We start from the raw sequence: 15,401 nt of genomic DNA on the forward strand, positions 1-15,401 counted from the left end.
TTTTTTAGAAGAGATGAATGATGAAGAAGACCATTCCCTTCCTCCTGAGCTGACAGAATTGCTGGGTGCTAACCCACTGCCAGCTCCGAAGAACACTGATGGCCTGACTTTTCCATTTCACATTAACAGAGGAAGACATGACACAGTGGGAGAAGAAATCTTCCCGTCCAGGCATTCAGTAGATACATTAATAAATCATGACTTCGGGCATTCCCTCTCAAAACATAAAGAACCTGAAGAAGTTCAGGGCAGTGCTGATATGGCCCTGTCAATAAAGTGTGATGACAAAGTTATGACAGTAGCTGTAGAAAAAGATTCTCTACAGGTTGGTGTGATATCTTATTCTCAGAACTGGGGAGATTTTTTTGGACAGCCCATTTTATTTGCATTTTGATTGAAAAAATAAACATTCGAAGTACTACAGCCATCACCACACAACACCCCCAAAATAGTTTGGTGAGGAAACTATACTGTAGATCTTCTTTGCCATAACTCCAAGTAGTGTTTTCTCTTCCCAGCAATCTGGTGGGTTTTAGAGGGATTTCTGATTGAAGGTGTGCACGGTTGGTTCTGCCAAAAAATTAATGTGCTCAGCCATCAGTCTGAGGTTTTAATTTCCAAAGAAGCTGCTTTTGGTAGCAGTGTGAGACCTAAATAGATCTAAAGATCTATCTTTACCATCTACCAGCTGATAGGTTGCTTTTGTCCATTTGTATTGTGGAAAAGAGCCTGAAACAGCATTTTAGCTCATTTCAGACCGAACAGAGTCAGCATTATTAATCAGCAGATTCATAATGAACCTGTTGTTTCCTTTTTTTCCATGTTACATTTATTCCTTGTCTGCCATGTATAACAGCATTTTGAGAGTGGCCTTGCTGGGATGTCAGTACAATGAGCTTCACTTCCTGCTGTCAGCAGTCACGCACAGTGGCTGGGCTGCAGTTGAGCAGGAGCCGAGCGCAGTTGTGCTCCAGCCCCTGACAAAGCTCCTTTGTTTCAGGCTGGCGGCTACGCCCGCACCGAGCTCTCGCTGCTGGACCACTCCTGCAAAGCCAGCATGAACGGCACCCACTTCATCTTGGAGTCCTCGCTCAACAAGTGTGGCACTCGGACAGCTTACATCTTGAACAAGATTGTTTACTTTAACTCTGTGAGTACTTTACAAAGAGGATCCACCTTCTGTACTGCACATCGTAGTAGTACAAGGGAGCCACTGCAGTTAGCTTTAGTCTCAGCAAAAAGGAGGCATCCTGATCCTTCCTGCCTAGCTCAAATTAGTTGCAGCCACGGTTCCTGCATTCAAGGAGGTATGAAGGCTGCACATTCAGTGTGATCCTGTGGTCAGACAGTGTCCCAAAGGAAAACAGAGGAGTTGGAGTTAAATACATTTTATAACATGGCTGCCCTTTGGAGACCATCTGTACCAGTCTGGGAGAAGTTGCACTGGTGTTCCCTGTGAAGCTTTGATCATCCATACTTAAGCAGTAATACATTGCTGTATAGAGAAATAGGAATGAAGTTTTGTAATTGCACAAAGCACTACCTCTTCATTCATATCCTGAATTAAGTGAAATCTTTTTCTTCTGAAATTGTGTGTGAAAAAATGCTTTTAAAATGTGATGTCAGTACAATGTGAGGAAAATGACATTATTTTTGCATGCTTTGCTCTTACAAATTGAATTTGTATTTTTTTAGCAGCTGCTATACATAATGAAGAGACTCTTGAGTACTTGTATATGGGTGATGATGCAAAGGAGCCCAGTGAGTTTGTAATCAACTGCTTCCAGATTGGCTCAGCTTATGAGCCAGAGTACAATGCAGATATTCTGGGTTCAACAGTAATGACACGTTTCTCTTGCTGAGCTTTCCAGTACGTAGAAGTAACTTTGGCAAATGATGGAAAGCCTGTGGTCCAACCCAAACACAGCTCAGGCAATGTGATCTGACCTTGCCTGGTTAAAACTGTTCTATGCTGGGGAGTCAGTAGCACCTAACTTTAGAAGCAGTCCCAAACCAAGATAGAATCTTCACCAAACGACAGAACAGCACGAGTCTGGAGCTAAATACTCTCATGGTCCCTGTCTTCTATTATGGCCCAAAGTAAAGTGGTTATTTACCTCCTCTCCTTTCTCCACCATGTCTTTTAATAGTCTTGGCTATACACTTGAACTCCAAATCATGTATGGAATTGTTAAGAATTTGGGAGTGTTTCTCCTAAAACACAGACACCCTGCAGTGGAGTGTCAAAGGGTGTGTATGTGTGTCATTTTTTAGCAGTTGCTCTAAGTCTTAAGAAAATAAAGTTGAAGTCCTGGGAGGGAGGGAACTAGATGATAAGCTGCAAGCATAAAGAGGCAGAATGCAGAACACTGGAAAACAAAACCATAAATTTCCAGGTGAAGAAATGAAGACATGTGAATAGAATGATAAAAAAAAAGGAGGGGGAAATTCAGTGAAAAAAAAAAAAGAGGAGAAAATGAAGAAGGAATATTATGGTTTTGGGTGTACATGTCTGAAAAAAAAATGCTAATGGCAGAAGAGAAAATCCTTTAATCACCCTAATGTTTTTTGTGATTTTTTTATGAGTACACTAAGGAGAACTGCTAGTAGCAAAATATCACTTTAGAAAGCCATTTCTTTTTTCAGTGTTGGCTATAGAAATACTAGAAATAGAACATAAATGCTGGGCTGCTCATTCAGACACCAACACCCAGACTGGTGTCTTTCTTCACTGGCTCTGAATTCTGGAAAAAAACTCAGACATTGTTTAAATATAAGCTACATATCCTACATGCTCAGCACAAGGCTGTTCAAGACATGCTTTCAGCATTTGCTTCGCTGGTGCTCTTCTTGTGGCCTTTGCATTATTCTGAAGAGAGCAGAAAATAACAAGCATGAGAGTGCTCGGTTATCACCTAATCTAATTTGTTTGCAATCCCTCTGTGCAGATTGTCATTCAGCTGTCAGCACCAGCTGAAGGCAGTGGCTTTGAAGATGAGGACATGGAATCAGGCGATAATGGATTTCCAGGGGATGCTGATGAGGGAGAGGTGGCTTTCTCAAGCTGGCCTGAAATAGCGGTATGCTACCCTTGGTTTTGCACCTGACAATGCAGAAATACCTATTGTAATAGGCCTTTTGCATGAATTACATTAATTGTCTAGAAATTCATTTGTCTTTTAACACATTTCTTCTCACTACGGTTTCTTATGACCCTGTTGAAGATTTGCACTAAGTAGATGTCGTGTGGGTGGGTCTATATTCTACATAAGAAATGTGTCCTGCCACTCCTGACTCGTGATGTTACTGTGGTTTTTTTCTCATTTTAGTTTAATTGCACGCTGCACCAGCCAGAGGATGACAGAGGCATTTTATGGCCTCCTGAGCCACACATGACCAATGTGACCTTCAACATGGACCTGTACAAAACAGATTTATTCCTTGCTCCCTCCCAAGGACTCTTCTCTGTTGCTAAGAATGGGCCAGTATATGTAGAGGTAACAAAAGACTTCAAACTAGCAGAAGGGTTTTGCAAAGCTGTGCGACTGAACCAACTCTGTCCTTGTCAGTTGAAAGGTTTTGTTGGGCAGCTGGTTCAGGCCTCTCTTATGCCGGCAGAGAACATAAACTGTAGGATAAGAAGTAGGACAATATTTTGGGTAAAAACCCCAAAGGATTCTTGCAAAATGGATGAATTTAACTTAGAAGGTAGATTGGTGATTCTTGATAAATCTGCTTTTCCATACCAAACTTTAAGGTGTTTTCTGAGCTCGTGCTCTGAACTGGTGTGTCCTGATGGGTTAATTTTATTGTATGTCTGAACCTTGTCTGAAAGATGTAGACATGCAAAAAAAAATACTACAAATGTGTGTCTTTCATACGCCAGTGTTCTCACATTACACAGTTAATACAGATTCTGGTCTCTCTCCAATCTGCTTAAAAACATCAGTTATAATCCTTTTGAATGCTACCACATAAGAGATCTAGCAGATTTAGATAAATAACTAAAACAAAATCAACAGCCATGTACCCTTGACTTCAGGTACATTTTGCACAATATTTCCATGTGTTGCTGAGTTGCTTATGAAATCTGTGGAATCTCACACCAATACAGTCAGTATTTTTAAAAATAGCTATGTGAACAGAATTTTGGATTTTCAAATAGCGGTAGACATTAATAAATGCAGCTTTGGCAATGAAGAAGCATTGCTAGTTTCTAGGCAATTAAATCAGAAGGTGTGAGCTATGGGGTTGTAAGAGCAGTGCTGTGCTGTGTTTCTCTTGCCCAAGTCACTTCTTTGTGAGCCCATGTTGCACATTAAAAGCACAGTGACCCATTTGGTGCAGTTTTCTTCATAATTTCAGTGTGCTTTGTCATTTCTTTTTTGTCTACCCAGTGGAAAGTCCTTAAGACAGCTAAAGCAAAAATAAAGTCTGTCACACTCAGTTAGGAATATTTTTATAACAAACACTTCCTTCATTGATCTGGGAGGAATCCCCCTGACTCTCAGCCTGCTGGAGCTGTTTATTCAGACAGATGTTCTGATTTCTTCATCACCTGTCCTGGCAAAAGCCTTTTTTTTCTATTTTTCTTTCTTGCTCAGTGGAAAACATATCAGTTTTGAACTTTGGTGACTCCATTTTTTTAAGATGACTCTGGGGTTTTTTTCCCCCTTTTTTTTGTTTTTCTTTTACATTTGTTACTAAGAAAAATATTTTTGGGTTTTGATAAATACATATTTGGTAAAAATTCTATATCTCCTTTTTCCTTGCTTGGTAAGGGGTTTTTTGTGTTTGAATCTTTTGGATTCTGCAGTTTTATTCTTTCTTCTCTGCTGTCATTTTCTTACCATATTTTGATCTTCCACCTTTCTCCTGTGTTTCTTTTCTTTCCTTGAGATATCATTCATCTTTTTATTTAATTAACTGTAGCATGCCTGTCCTACTGTCCATAATCTCTTTTTTAATTAGTTTACACCATCAGCTTGTTTCCTCTCAGTATCTGTGGCTGGTTTTTGTTCATCCATCTTTATTTCTGTTCTTTTTAGAAGATAGTCTTTCTTGCTTAGATGCTTCAGCACATCCCTTCATCTCTAATTTGATTGCTGCTCTCATAAGGGAGAGAAAAAAGGAGAAATGCTTTTATTCACAGCAAAACTCCTAGCATCCAGAAATTACTGCACAGACCACACAATTTGGCAGGCTCTTCCTTAAAGATGCATGCAGCACATATGGATTAAATATGCATATAAGGCACGTTTCTTCTAAGAAGATTTCTTGTGGAACTATTTCATTGGGCAGTGTTAATGCTTGGACAAATGCTTCTGTTGTTTATTAAGAGCAACATGCCTCATTTGTTACAAATTCCATTTATTTTTTTCCTTTTAATTATTCTGTAGCATTTATTGTCTGCATTCCAATCCAGCTGAGCAACATCAGGGCATTGGGGGCTTTCAGTCTTAATTATTTTTAATAAGAGAATATGAATTTCAAACTTACAATAAGCTGAAAGGATCCTTTCACAAGAAATGATGGCTTTTTAGGAGGCTCCCTCACCCCCTCCAGCCCAGGAATGCCACCCACACGTCAGACCATGACCTCCTCTCTGCCTCTGCATTCCTGTCTTGGCTGGGGGTGGATTCTCTGGTGTGTCTGTTGCCTTTTTTTTTTTTTTTTCTATTTTCATTGTAATTTTGAACAGATACAAAACCATGGAATTAGTGATTGATTTCCGTACAGCTCTGTTATAGCTTGTGTGTCTAAGGCAGGTAGTGCCATCTCAGGTGGCAGACACAGACATTAACTCTCTGTCTTATCTGGGCGGGGGTGGAGGTTCATCTTCTTCCAAAAAGATAAGGAATTGCTGTATTTATGCATGGTTATGCTATTAAACAGCTGCTGGTTTTGAAACCACAGATTTTCTGTCTCTCAGTTTGACAGTTTACCCTTAGCATTCAGCCTTCAAAATATTTCAGATTGGAAATGGCACTGGAAAACTGCTTAAGAAATTGTTGAAAATATTAATGAAATGTGAACTAAAAATGTCATTTCTGAGATCTTTACTGTCTCTTTCTTTATTGCAGGTGTCTGTGACTAAAGCTGACAGATCGTTGGGCTTTGCTATTCAAACGTGCTTTGTTTCCCCGTTTTCAAATCCAGATAGAATGTCTGACTATACCATTATAGAAAACATTTGTCCTAAAGATGAATCTGTTAAATTCTACAGTATTGAGAAAAAGAATTTTCCAATACCACATGCACAGAAGGACAGAAAAAGATTTAGCTTTGTGTTCAAACCAATGTTCAACATCTCACTGCTCTTTCTTCACTGCGAGTTGACTTTGTGTACAAATAAAGGCAAAGATACTCAAGGACTGCCAAAGGTCAGTAATTAATTAAATTTATCAAAACTTCTGATTTAGATAAAAACAGTGTATTTTTTCATCTGAACCCTGAATGCAATAGATAGTTTTCTGTGGAACTGTCTAATGAACATGATATCTCTAGGCTCAGAATTTTAGTAGATAAGAATTATTATACTGTGCATTTTGACTACATAATTTGCAGTTGCTGTTTAAATTTCTTTGGGTGGCTACAAATAGAAATTGCTTTTTATTGCACAAGTGGTTCAAGTTTATCTTTTCTATGCATATCCAAAGCACAAACAATATTAGCTTTAATTTCCAAAGACATGCACCATATTAGATAATACTGTAATCTGATTGCTACAAAAGATAAGGTTGTTTGGAGGTTCTTTTTTTGGTAAATTGTATAGGGTAAAACTGGTTATGAGGCAACTGTGCCACTGGCAGAGCTGTCCTAGCAGATGGGTGACTCTGACCTCTGTTCTTTGCACTCCAGTGCATTCCTCCTGATGAAGCTTGCACCTCTCTCAACGTGGATATGATCTTGGCCATGATGCACAACAAGAAAACCTTCACCAAGCCCCTTGTTGTAATAACACATGAAGGAAAACCAGAAGGTATAAAAATGAGCTTGACCAGTTTAATAATGCTGTATGTGTAGAATATTGTGTAACATACAGTCACTTGAGGGAGCATGTGACATTGTATAAACTTGTGGTGGTACTGTGCCTGTAAGATGTTACTTGTTAGGACATTTCCCTGGCAGCAGTCATCAGGCCAAGTTGTACCCATTTTTTAACCACCTTATTGTTCTCTGGACGTGTGGGTTTGCCGAGCATTGAGAGAGGAATACTCAAAGTAGTACAAAATAACATGGGTTTTGGAAGTAAGAATGTGGCAATAGCACTTAGAGCAATTTCTTGTTGCCCAGAGATCAAAGGCAGTCTTCTGCTCCCTTCTGTGTCCTTCATTTATTGTGCTTGTAAATATAAATTTATGAATAATAACAATAGAATCACAAGGTATTAAGGATGTTAAAGCCTGATAAGTTGTAAGGCAAAGAGGTGGCCCCTGGAGGCTCACTAGATTCTTCAACTATGAAGAACAAAGGATAGTATGCACAAAGGGGCTCCACTTTGGTGGGACTCATTTGATTATGTAATCTTTCTTGAAAAGAAAGGAGTGTGGTTAGTAACTGGTTGAAGGAGCTGGAGAGGCTGAAGTGCATTATGAAATAATGCCAAACAGCATGATGGGACTTCTTCTACTTTAAGAATATGCCCTGTGAGTGATGGAAAGTAAGAACTGTTCTCTGTTTCATTTAATTAAAAAGTTTTTCTTAGTAGATCCCTCTGACAAGCGCATCACTCATGTTTTGATGCAGTCCTGGAAGAAAATATGTTCATTTATCTTTTCTTTTTGTGTTTGCATTGACGTTTCATAAGAAGCTTCAGTGGCTTCCCATACACATCAAAATCTTCCAATGGTGTCCAAAGGCTGTTTGACCTCTGGAATGCTTTTCAGGGAGCATCAAAAGGATGGTGATCAGGAGTCCTTTAATCTCTGTTTGACAGTGCTTGCTGTTAGTCTTTGAACAATTTAAAGTTCAAATACAGCATTGCTAGGGGACATAGGCAACAAATGTTTCTGTCTAAGTCTGCAAGTCAGCTCATATTTAGTTCAGAGGATTTTTAACAAAATTGTTAATACAGACCAAATCCACTATGAATTAAAGTAAAGTATTTGGTCTGTTGCTGTTACAATTAAAATTGTGCTTTGGGCCTGATTCTGGACTCCCATTTTGCTCAGCTCTCATATTATTTCAGTAGGTTTTCTATTGGGAATGAGTAAATCCTGCAACTGAAATTCATCTTTCACTAAACAGACTCGTACTTCAGCTCTCTTGTCCTTGTGATGTGTGGAGCATTGTGCACAGCTCCCATCTCGGGCTCCACTCAGAATGTTGTCTTTGTCAGAGGCACAAGGTCTCAGTGTGCAAAGACAAGCTAAATTTATAAAGATTACTTACAAGACAACAGTGTGATAGAGTATTTTGTTGCATTGTGGGTGATTTGGTATAATTGTAGGACGCTTGGTGGAAATCTCCCCAGCATATCCCAGCTTTCAGGCAAAATACAAAGTGGCACATTAACAATGTAGCTTTGTTGGCATGCAGTTGTTCTGCAGTGAATCAAAACCCCTTTCTGAAAGCCAAATGCCATTGTTGGACTATACATGAACCTAAGATTTGGAGAAGGAATTATATCACGTTATTGAACAGGAGAATTTACCTCTCAGAGGTAGTGCTCTTCATTTTCTTTGATGTGAACAGAACCAGCTTTCACTATTGCAAACCACACTGTGTGAGGTACTGCCCCTGGTTCTCCTAATCAAGCCACATGTGAAAGTCATGGGCTTGACATTTCAAAAGTCAGAACAAACTGGTCGTTGAAAAGGTGGTTTTTTTCTTCAGACAAGCTTATAACTATCATTGCCTGAATTATAAATCACAATACTATATCTAAATGAGAATTTGCAGTAGGTGCCAATGGAAGTGTTTAAAACCTGACCCCATGCCACATACGTTCCCTTTGCATTCCTGCATTTCCCCATGCTCTCTCCCGCTCCCATGAAAGGCACATGGATGGCCATTTATATGCTAGGAAATAGATGTTCTGTTGAAATAATCTGCCAGTGTTGTTCAGATTTTTGCTAACTGCAGAAACTTTAGGTTATTGTTTCTACGGCAAAAATAGACAGGACATAGAAGGAAGGTCAAAAGGGTAATTAACAAGTGCCTCTATCCTAGAAAGGTATAGAAAGTGTTGGTAATTCTAAAGACTGGCAGCACTTGTTTTTAAATTAGATGTTTTTTGTAGACCTCAATCATTCTCACTGCTTCTGAGTTGCTCTGAGCAAATTGCAATAAAATACATTTAAGAACTGGATGTCTGAAGAGAATTGATAATGAGCTACACAGCTTATCATTAGCTGATTTCATATTATCTGTGGGGAGGCCAGTGATAGAAATAGCATGGAAAATTCATTTTCTCCTCAGCTCAGAAGGCATTTTCTTGGCACTTGGGATATGCCAGTGGAGTGTTTGGACAATCTGACAGTGCCCTTACCCATGTTTGTACTTTCCAGGGCTCCTTGGTTTCAGTCCAGCCCTCCTTGCAGATCTTACATTCAGTTATATTTTTGCTGTTATGTGCACTGGATAACTTTCCAGGTTATTTGTGCATATACCACCCCACACACCCTCTATGTCCTCACCTGTTTCCTACTGCTGTTCCACCTGTTTTGTACCATCTGCAAGAGATACATGTTAGAACAAGACACAATAACATAGTTTAAGAATAAAATGCTTTTTTGGGCTTTGTAGGCACAAAAGGTGTCTCAAGGCCTAATGGTCTAAAGGATATTGTGGAAGTTTGGTATTGGCATCTGGGTTTTAGAAGTTAGAAGCCTAGTCTTATTTAAGAACACTTCAAATAAATGAATATATTTATTTTAAGTATTCTTGGGCTGCTATATTTGCATTGAAATGAATTAAACTATTTTTTCCCATTGCTAAAGATACAAAAACAAGTTCTGAAACAGTCTTATCAAATCCTTCTACATCTGTTGCACTGATCACACTCAGATATGCCAGAATATAAATGAAATCCCTGAGTTGCTGGGCAATCCAGAATCAAACTGCAGCTAACCAAACAGGTCCCTGGGTCTGAAGCCAGAATCTCTAGCTCTTCTGCTTGAAGGGGCATTCTTGTAGAAAGATAAGACAGGCCAATTAAGAAAAAGGAGGGGAAATTGTTAATTTTTCAAACATTTACTTGTCCCTTTCTGTTATGGAGTGATATCTTTATCACTAGGATGATGATACTTGATATTCTGGCCTAAAATAATATCTTTGATCTTTGAATGATACCTACGAACTTTTATTTCTTATGTATAATAATAAAGTTTTAAACTCCCCCCAAAAAAAACCAAAAACAAAAAAAGCCACATGAAAACAAACCCACACAGCTTACAACTTCCAAGACAGAATACCATGTAAGACTCAGGAAAATGGGTGAATCAATGCATATACATGCAATTTGGACTAAGCAGTATGTATAGTGCTATAAAACTCACTATTCTTTAATGAGTGTGTGCTTTTGTGTGTGTGATTTAGTGTGCTGGTATCTCATGATTGGTCAGATGAATGTCATCACCTTAACACAATCATTGTTCCTTCACAATCTGTAAACTTTAAGAGTTCCACAGAGGGGTAACCAGAGTTACTGTGGGTCATGCCTGATGACATCTGATTTGGGAAATGTTGCAGTGTACTGACCAGCAAAATACACGGTGCATGAACTATACTCTAGATAGAGTCCCTTGAGGAATAATTAATATATGAAAAGAATTTTTCTGAGATGAGTGAGATCACTGAATTTGGTCTGCTTTTCTTAAAATTCATGGTTTGTAAAAATTACAGTTAATGTCTTTCTGCATAATTTGTAGGCTGCATGTGGAACTCTATCTGATTCATGTTTTGTGCATTTTCTTTGTTTTAAATTAGATCCTTCCCTTCCAAAGCCAAACGTGAGACAGCCACGTAAGTAACTCTTAAAACAATCTGTTTTAATCTTTAAATGTTTGCCTACAAAGCATTGGATAAATTAAGAAAATTCTCTTCAAGCTTTCATAAGAAGTTTCAGTGTGTGCATGTTTAATTCAGAGACAGAACAGAATTCTGATTGTATCATTGATTGAGAGGTTCCCATCAGTGTTCACTGATGGGAGGACTGTGACCTTTTGTGTATGTGAAAATCAGGTTTGGGGAAACACCACTGAGAGTCTCAGCCTTAGCAAGTTCATGTGCTGATGTGTGTGATCTCCCCTTCTCTGCTGAGGCCACTGCTTCCCAGCACCAGTGTTAGAGCAGCAGTGCCATCCCTCAGAGCTTCTGTGCCCTACCTGTGTCCAATTTCAGCCTCACTCCTGTCCTGCACCACAGCCCCAGGTGCTCCAGCACCAGCATGAACAGGCCATGCTTAGAGGAGACCACTGCCTTGGTATGAATTAATTTCATTGGGTTTAATGTTAACTTGGTGTAGTGACTTAATCAGGGTCGATTAGTGACCCAGAAAAGGAGAGAAGCAGCACTAGAATAAACAGGAAGGTGCAGATATGTGCACCCAAAAGCAAGAATGAGTGGAGAAAAGGGAGATTTAAAGAGGACGTGCAAAGAAGGTTTTTCTTCTGCTCCTGTCCCTGTGTCTTCAAAACTAAATTCGTTCAAAATAGCAAAGCCAGTGAGCAATTATGCTTCTGCCACTTCTCCATGCAACTTTCTTCTCTCCACTGTGTTTCCTCCTAAGAGGGGAGGACACTGACTGGTGCCTGCTGGAAAAAACTGTTGAGTTTAGTCTTTTGTGTTTGCATTTGAATGATTAGAAGTAGCCAAAGGAACCGGAAACAGTCTCATAGAAAACATGAAAGAAAAACCTTCTAAGGCACTATCTGTCAGGTGTTGGATATGCAAACTAGGTCACAAACACCCCGAAATGGGTCCTGAAGGCCCTTGCCAACAGGAGCTGCTGGAGAAGCCTTTTGTCGAAAGAGGATGAGGGATGTCCTTAGGGGCATCTGCTGGATGCAGGATGTGTAAAGTGAGGGTGTTGGTTGTGTTCTCAGAACTGAAAATTCCACTGAAGGCTACTACCGAGATCCAGTCAGCTCATTTCCTGGCCAGCATAGTCAGTAAAATGTTATTCCTTGGATTAAGCAATTTTCTGCACGGGGAGATAATAAAAATACTAAAACTAGAAATCAGTTTTTAAGAAGAAATTTCCCTAAAAGATTGCAGAATGATTATTGATTTTTTAAATTATTTTTTTTAGTGTTTCTAATTATCAAAAACTAAAACACAGAGGCCAAAAATTTTTCTGTTTGGATGATTAGCGCTGGAGGACAATACATCCAGGAACCAAATGCTGTTACCCTTGAAATGGTCCTACAAAAGAGCCTCTCCCCTAGAAAGTGATTTACGTGTGTGTGTGCTTCTATTTTTGTGATCTGGAATTAATTTCAGTTATTGAAAGCGTTGCCAAATGTGAAAAACAATTGTTTCTATTTATGTTTTCGCTGACTTTTTGCTGGCATTTCTTCCCTCTTAACAGCAGTTCCGTTCTCCACCTAGATTTCAGACTGAACTTGAGGAGATGTAGGGGAAAGTTTGCTTGAATGTTAGGCCATTTAAATGAAAAGCATTTTTGCTAAACATTTCAGCCTTTTTAAAACATACTTTAAAGATAAATGGATACTTAATTGAAAGCAAGTTATTAACACCCAACCAAAAATGCTTAATTTTTGCAACATTTCCCAGATTTGGGTGTGATGAGCTGTAGTTTTACTTTGTGATGTGGAACAGTTGGTTGGACTGCAGCCACTCTGAAAGCATCACTTTCATTTCCTTGATGCGAATCTGCCAGTCTGTTTCTCAAAGCAGTGCTTAGTTAACTGTGAAATTTCAAAAAGCTCTTCCATGGAAGTGTAGGGGTGAATTTCTGTAGAATGGTATCTGGCTCTGGAAATAAGCAGTGCCTGTGTTTGTGTCTCCCTGAGCAGCCGTGCTGTACGGGCTGGACACGCTGACGGTGGTGGGCATCGCCTTCGCGGCGTTCGTGATCGGAGCCCTGCTGACCGGAGCGCTCTGGTTCATCTACTCGCGCACAGGTACCGGCCACGGCTCATCCTGGCCTTCATTGCCTTCCTCTCCTCCTTACTCAGGAGTTTTCCAGCAGCTCCTCCCATGAGCCTCTATTGCACATCAGCCCAATGATACCCGCCCTTCCCTAAAGGGAGATGTTACATGTTGTGGTTTAAAATTTGCTTAAATAATTTTAAACACAAGTCTTGGAAACTCACCTGGGACATGAGTAAAACTGAGTATTCCTGGCTTGTGTATTATCAATAGTAGCATCTCTGTATTTCAAATTTAGTTAATATTTCAGTTAATGGATCCCTTTTGGTTCCCATACTATTAATTTTTTTTTTCTTTTTGCAGTTACTGCATTAGGCTGATGTGTACAAGACCAAATGGGGCCAAATGGTTAAGAGAATGCTTTATCTGAACAGACATATTCTGAGTATAACTAGACTTGAAAATGTTTCTTGGGCCTTGATTACATGGAATTTTTGTCACAATTATTTATTCCTTCATTCTTCAACTACTATTTTCAATTACTAGAAGTCATGTGTAATCTTAATTGTGTGCAACCAAATACTTAGGAATGTGTCTGAATTGGTGCAGCCTCTAATCACAGATAATCTTCCAGTGTCTCAGAATTTTTTCCCATGCTAAACTAAATTAGCAAAAATGGAATACTGTATTGAAAGAAGAGGGCATTTAGGGAGCTTTCTGTTGCATGGCCCAGACAAGGCTGGAACACTGGTGGAGCCTTGATTTCCAGCATGTGATCGTACCTGCTTGGGTATCTCAGGATCCTTAGAGTATTCTGGGCTCCCAGCTACTTCCACTTTTGACGTCACAAGACCACCCTACCAAGATCTGGGAGCTGGGAAAAACGTGAGGTCAATTACTCCAAGCCTGTGCAGCTCTAGAGCACTGAAATTTGCCTGTAGCCCACTGCACTTTTTTTTTTTTTCTGGCATCTGAAGCCTCATGGAAGCTATTTAGGAGTGAGAATCCGGCCCTGTTGGGTTACAGCTTCTGTAAATATTATGACCTAGAAGCTTATGTTAATTTGGAAATAAAAACTATGGCATTTTTTCCAGTTGGCAGTGCAACAATTTTTGTATAAGCAGTTTAATACTTCTCAGTGCATCAGCTGTGTATGAAACTTGTTTGGAACTGAAGCAAACATGGAAAATTTAAAGGTTGTGATAATCTGTATAAATTGTATAATTCTGTCTCATATAATACTGAAACATTGTGGAAGAAAAGTAAGTGCTATTTCAGTGAGTAAGTGGGAAGGAAGTTAAGTAATTCCCATATTGATAACCTTTATTAACAAAAAAAAATTAACTAATTGTTTAATTAATACCTTTGGTCCTGCATTTGTGGAAGTTCAATCTGCATTCACATACAGAACCATCTATAGACACATTGTGTGTCAGTACTCAAGGAACTCTGGGAAGCCAACATGGTAAACCCTTCAGCAACAGTGGAACTTGGACCAATCCCATTAAAAGAATTCTATTGGCGAAGTACATCAGTCGTGGTGACCACATACAAGTAGTGGAGAGGGCAGCTGCTCTGGCTTGTGCTTGAGAGATAAAAATAAGTGGAGAAAGAGGTCAGACAAAAAGTAATAAATGAATGTAAGGAAAGAAAGGGGACACGGTAACTCATCAGATTAAAGAATCACAGAAATGATAAAAATTATCTAGGAGGTTTTCTGGTTCAGATTTTCAAAGGATTGTGAAAGTGCACCTGTGTTCCTGTGCACATAATTTTTCTGTGTGTAGTGTCTTGAATCTGCAAAGTATAACTTGCAGCAGACTGCAGCAAAGGCTCTGGCAGGCACAGCCTCTTGAGGACAACTGCTGTGGCAGACAAGATAATCCAGCTCCAGTGGAAACATTTTAGATCTTGCTGCAGGCTTTTATTAACTTGAAAAGGGGAAGAAAAAAAGATAATCCAAATTTCATCTACAGAGTGGCTGTCTTTTGCCATTAGAGAATTTATGCATTGCTGAATCGTGTTCTGAAATTGCATCTTTTGTTGTAAGTAGTACTGGGTTTCCAAGACATGGTTTAGACAAAAGGTTGGAAAATATGAGTTCATTCTAAAACTGTTTTGCTGATACTCGAAGCACAGATAAAAGCTACTGCTGGTAGAGAATGGCAGCTTGGGAGGTGTGAAGTAGGTTAATTTTGTTGCTGTAGCACTATGTGCAGCGCAGCAAAAGGCCACCTTTTTGCCAATAGTAAGATTTGCTGGTACAATTTTATTAGTGTGTCTGTGCTGCCAACAAAGAAAGTCTTATGTGAATGAGCTCTTTTGTTTGTCTTGATAGGCCA

General features: G+C 39.3%; 1 protein-coding gene across 1 annotated transcript in view; it reads left to right on the forward strand.

Moving 5' to 3' along the window:
- The window catches only part of TGFBR3 (transforming growth factor beta receptor 3), a 103,631-nt gene that overhangs the window by 80,432 nt on the left and 7,798 nt on the right, over positions 1-15,401 (forward strand). The window contains exons 9-16 of the mRNA XM_064428241.1: positions 9-325; positions 1,001-1,150; positions 2,949-3,080; positions 3,330-3,497; positions 6,084-6,383; positions 6,862-6,982; positions 10,933-10,968; positions 12,984-13,091. Of these exons, the coding sequence (XP_064284311.1) occupies positions 9-325; positions 1,001-1,150; positions 2,949-3,080; positions 3,330-3,497; positions 6,084-6,383; positions 6,862-6,982; positions 10,933-10,968; positions 12,984-13,091 (1,332 nt within the window). The remainder of the gene's footprint in view (positions 1-8; positions 326-1,000; positions 1,151-2,948; positions 3,081-3,329; positions 3,498-6,083; positions 6,384-6,861; positions 6,983-10,932; positions 10,969-12,983; positions 13,092-15,401) is intronic.

This window comes from Passer domesticus, chromosome 7 (genome assembly GCF_036417665.1).
Source record: "Passer domesticus isolate bPasDom1 chromosome 7, bPasDom1.hap1, whole genome shotgun sequence".
Taxonomy (NCBI): Eukaryota; Metazoa; Chordata; class Aves; order Passeriformes; family Passeridae; genus Passer; species Passer domesticus.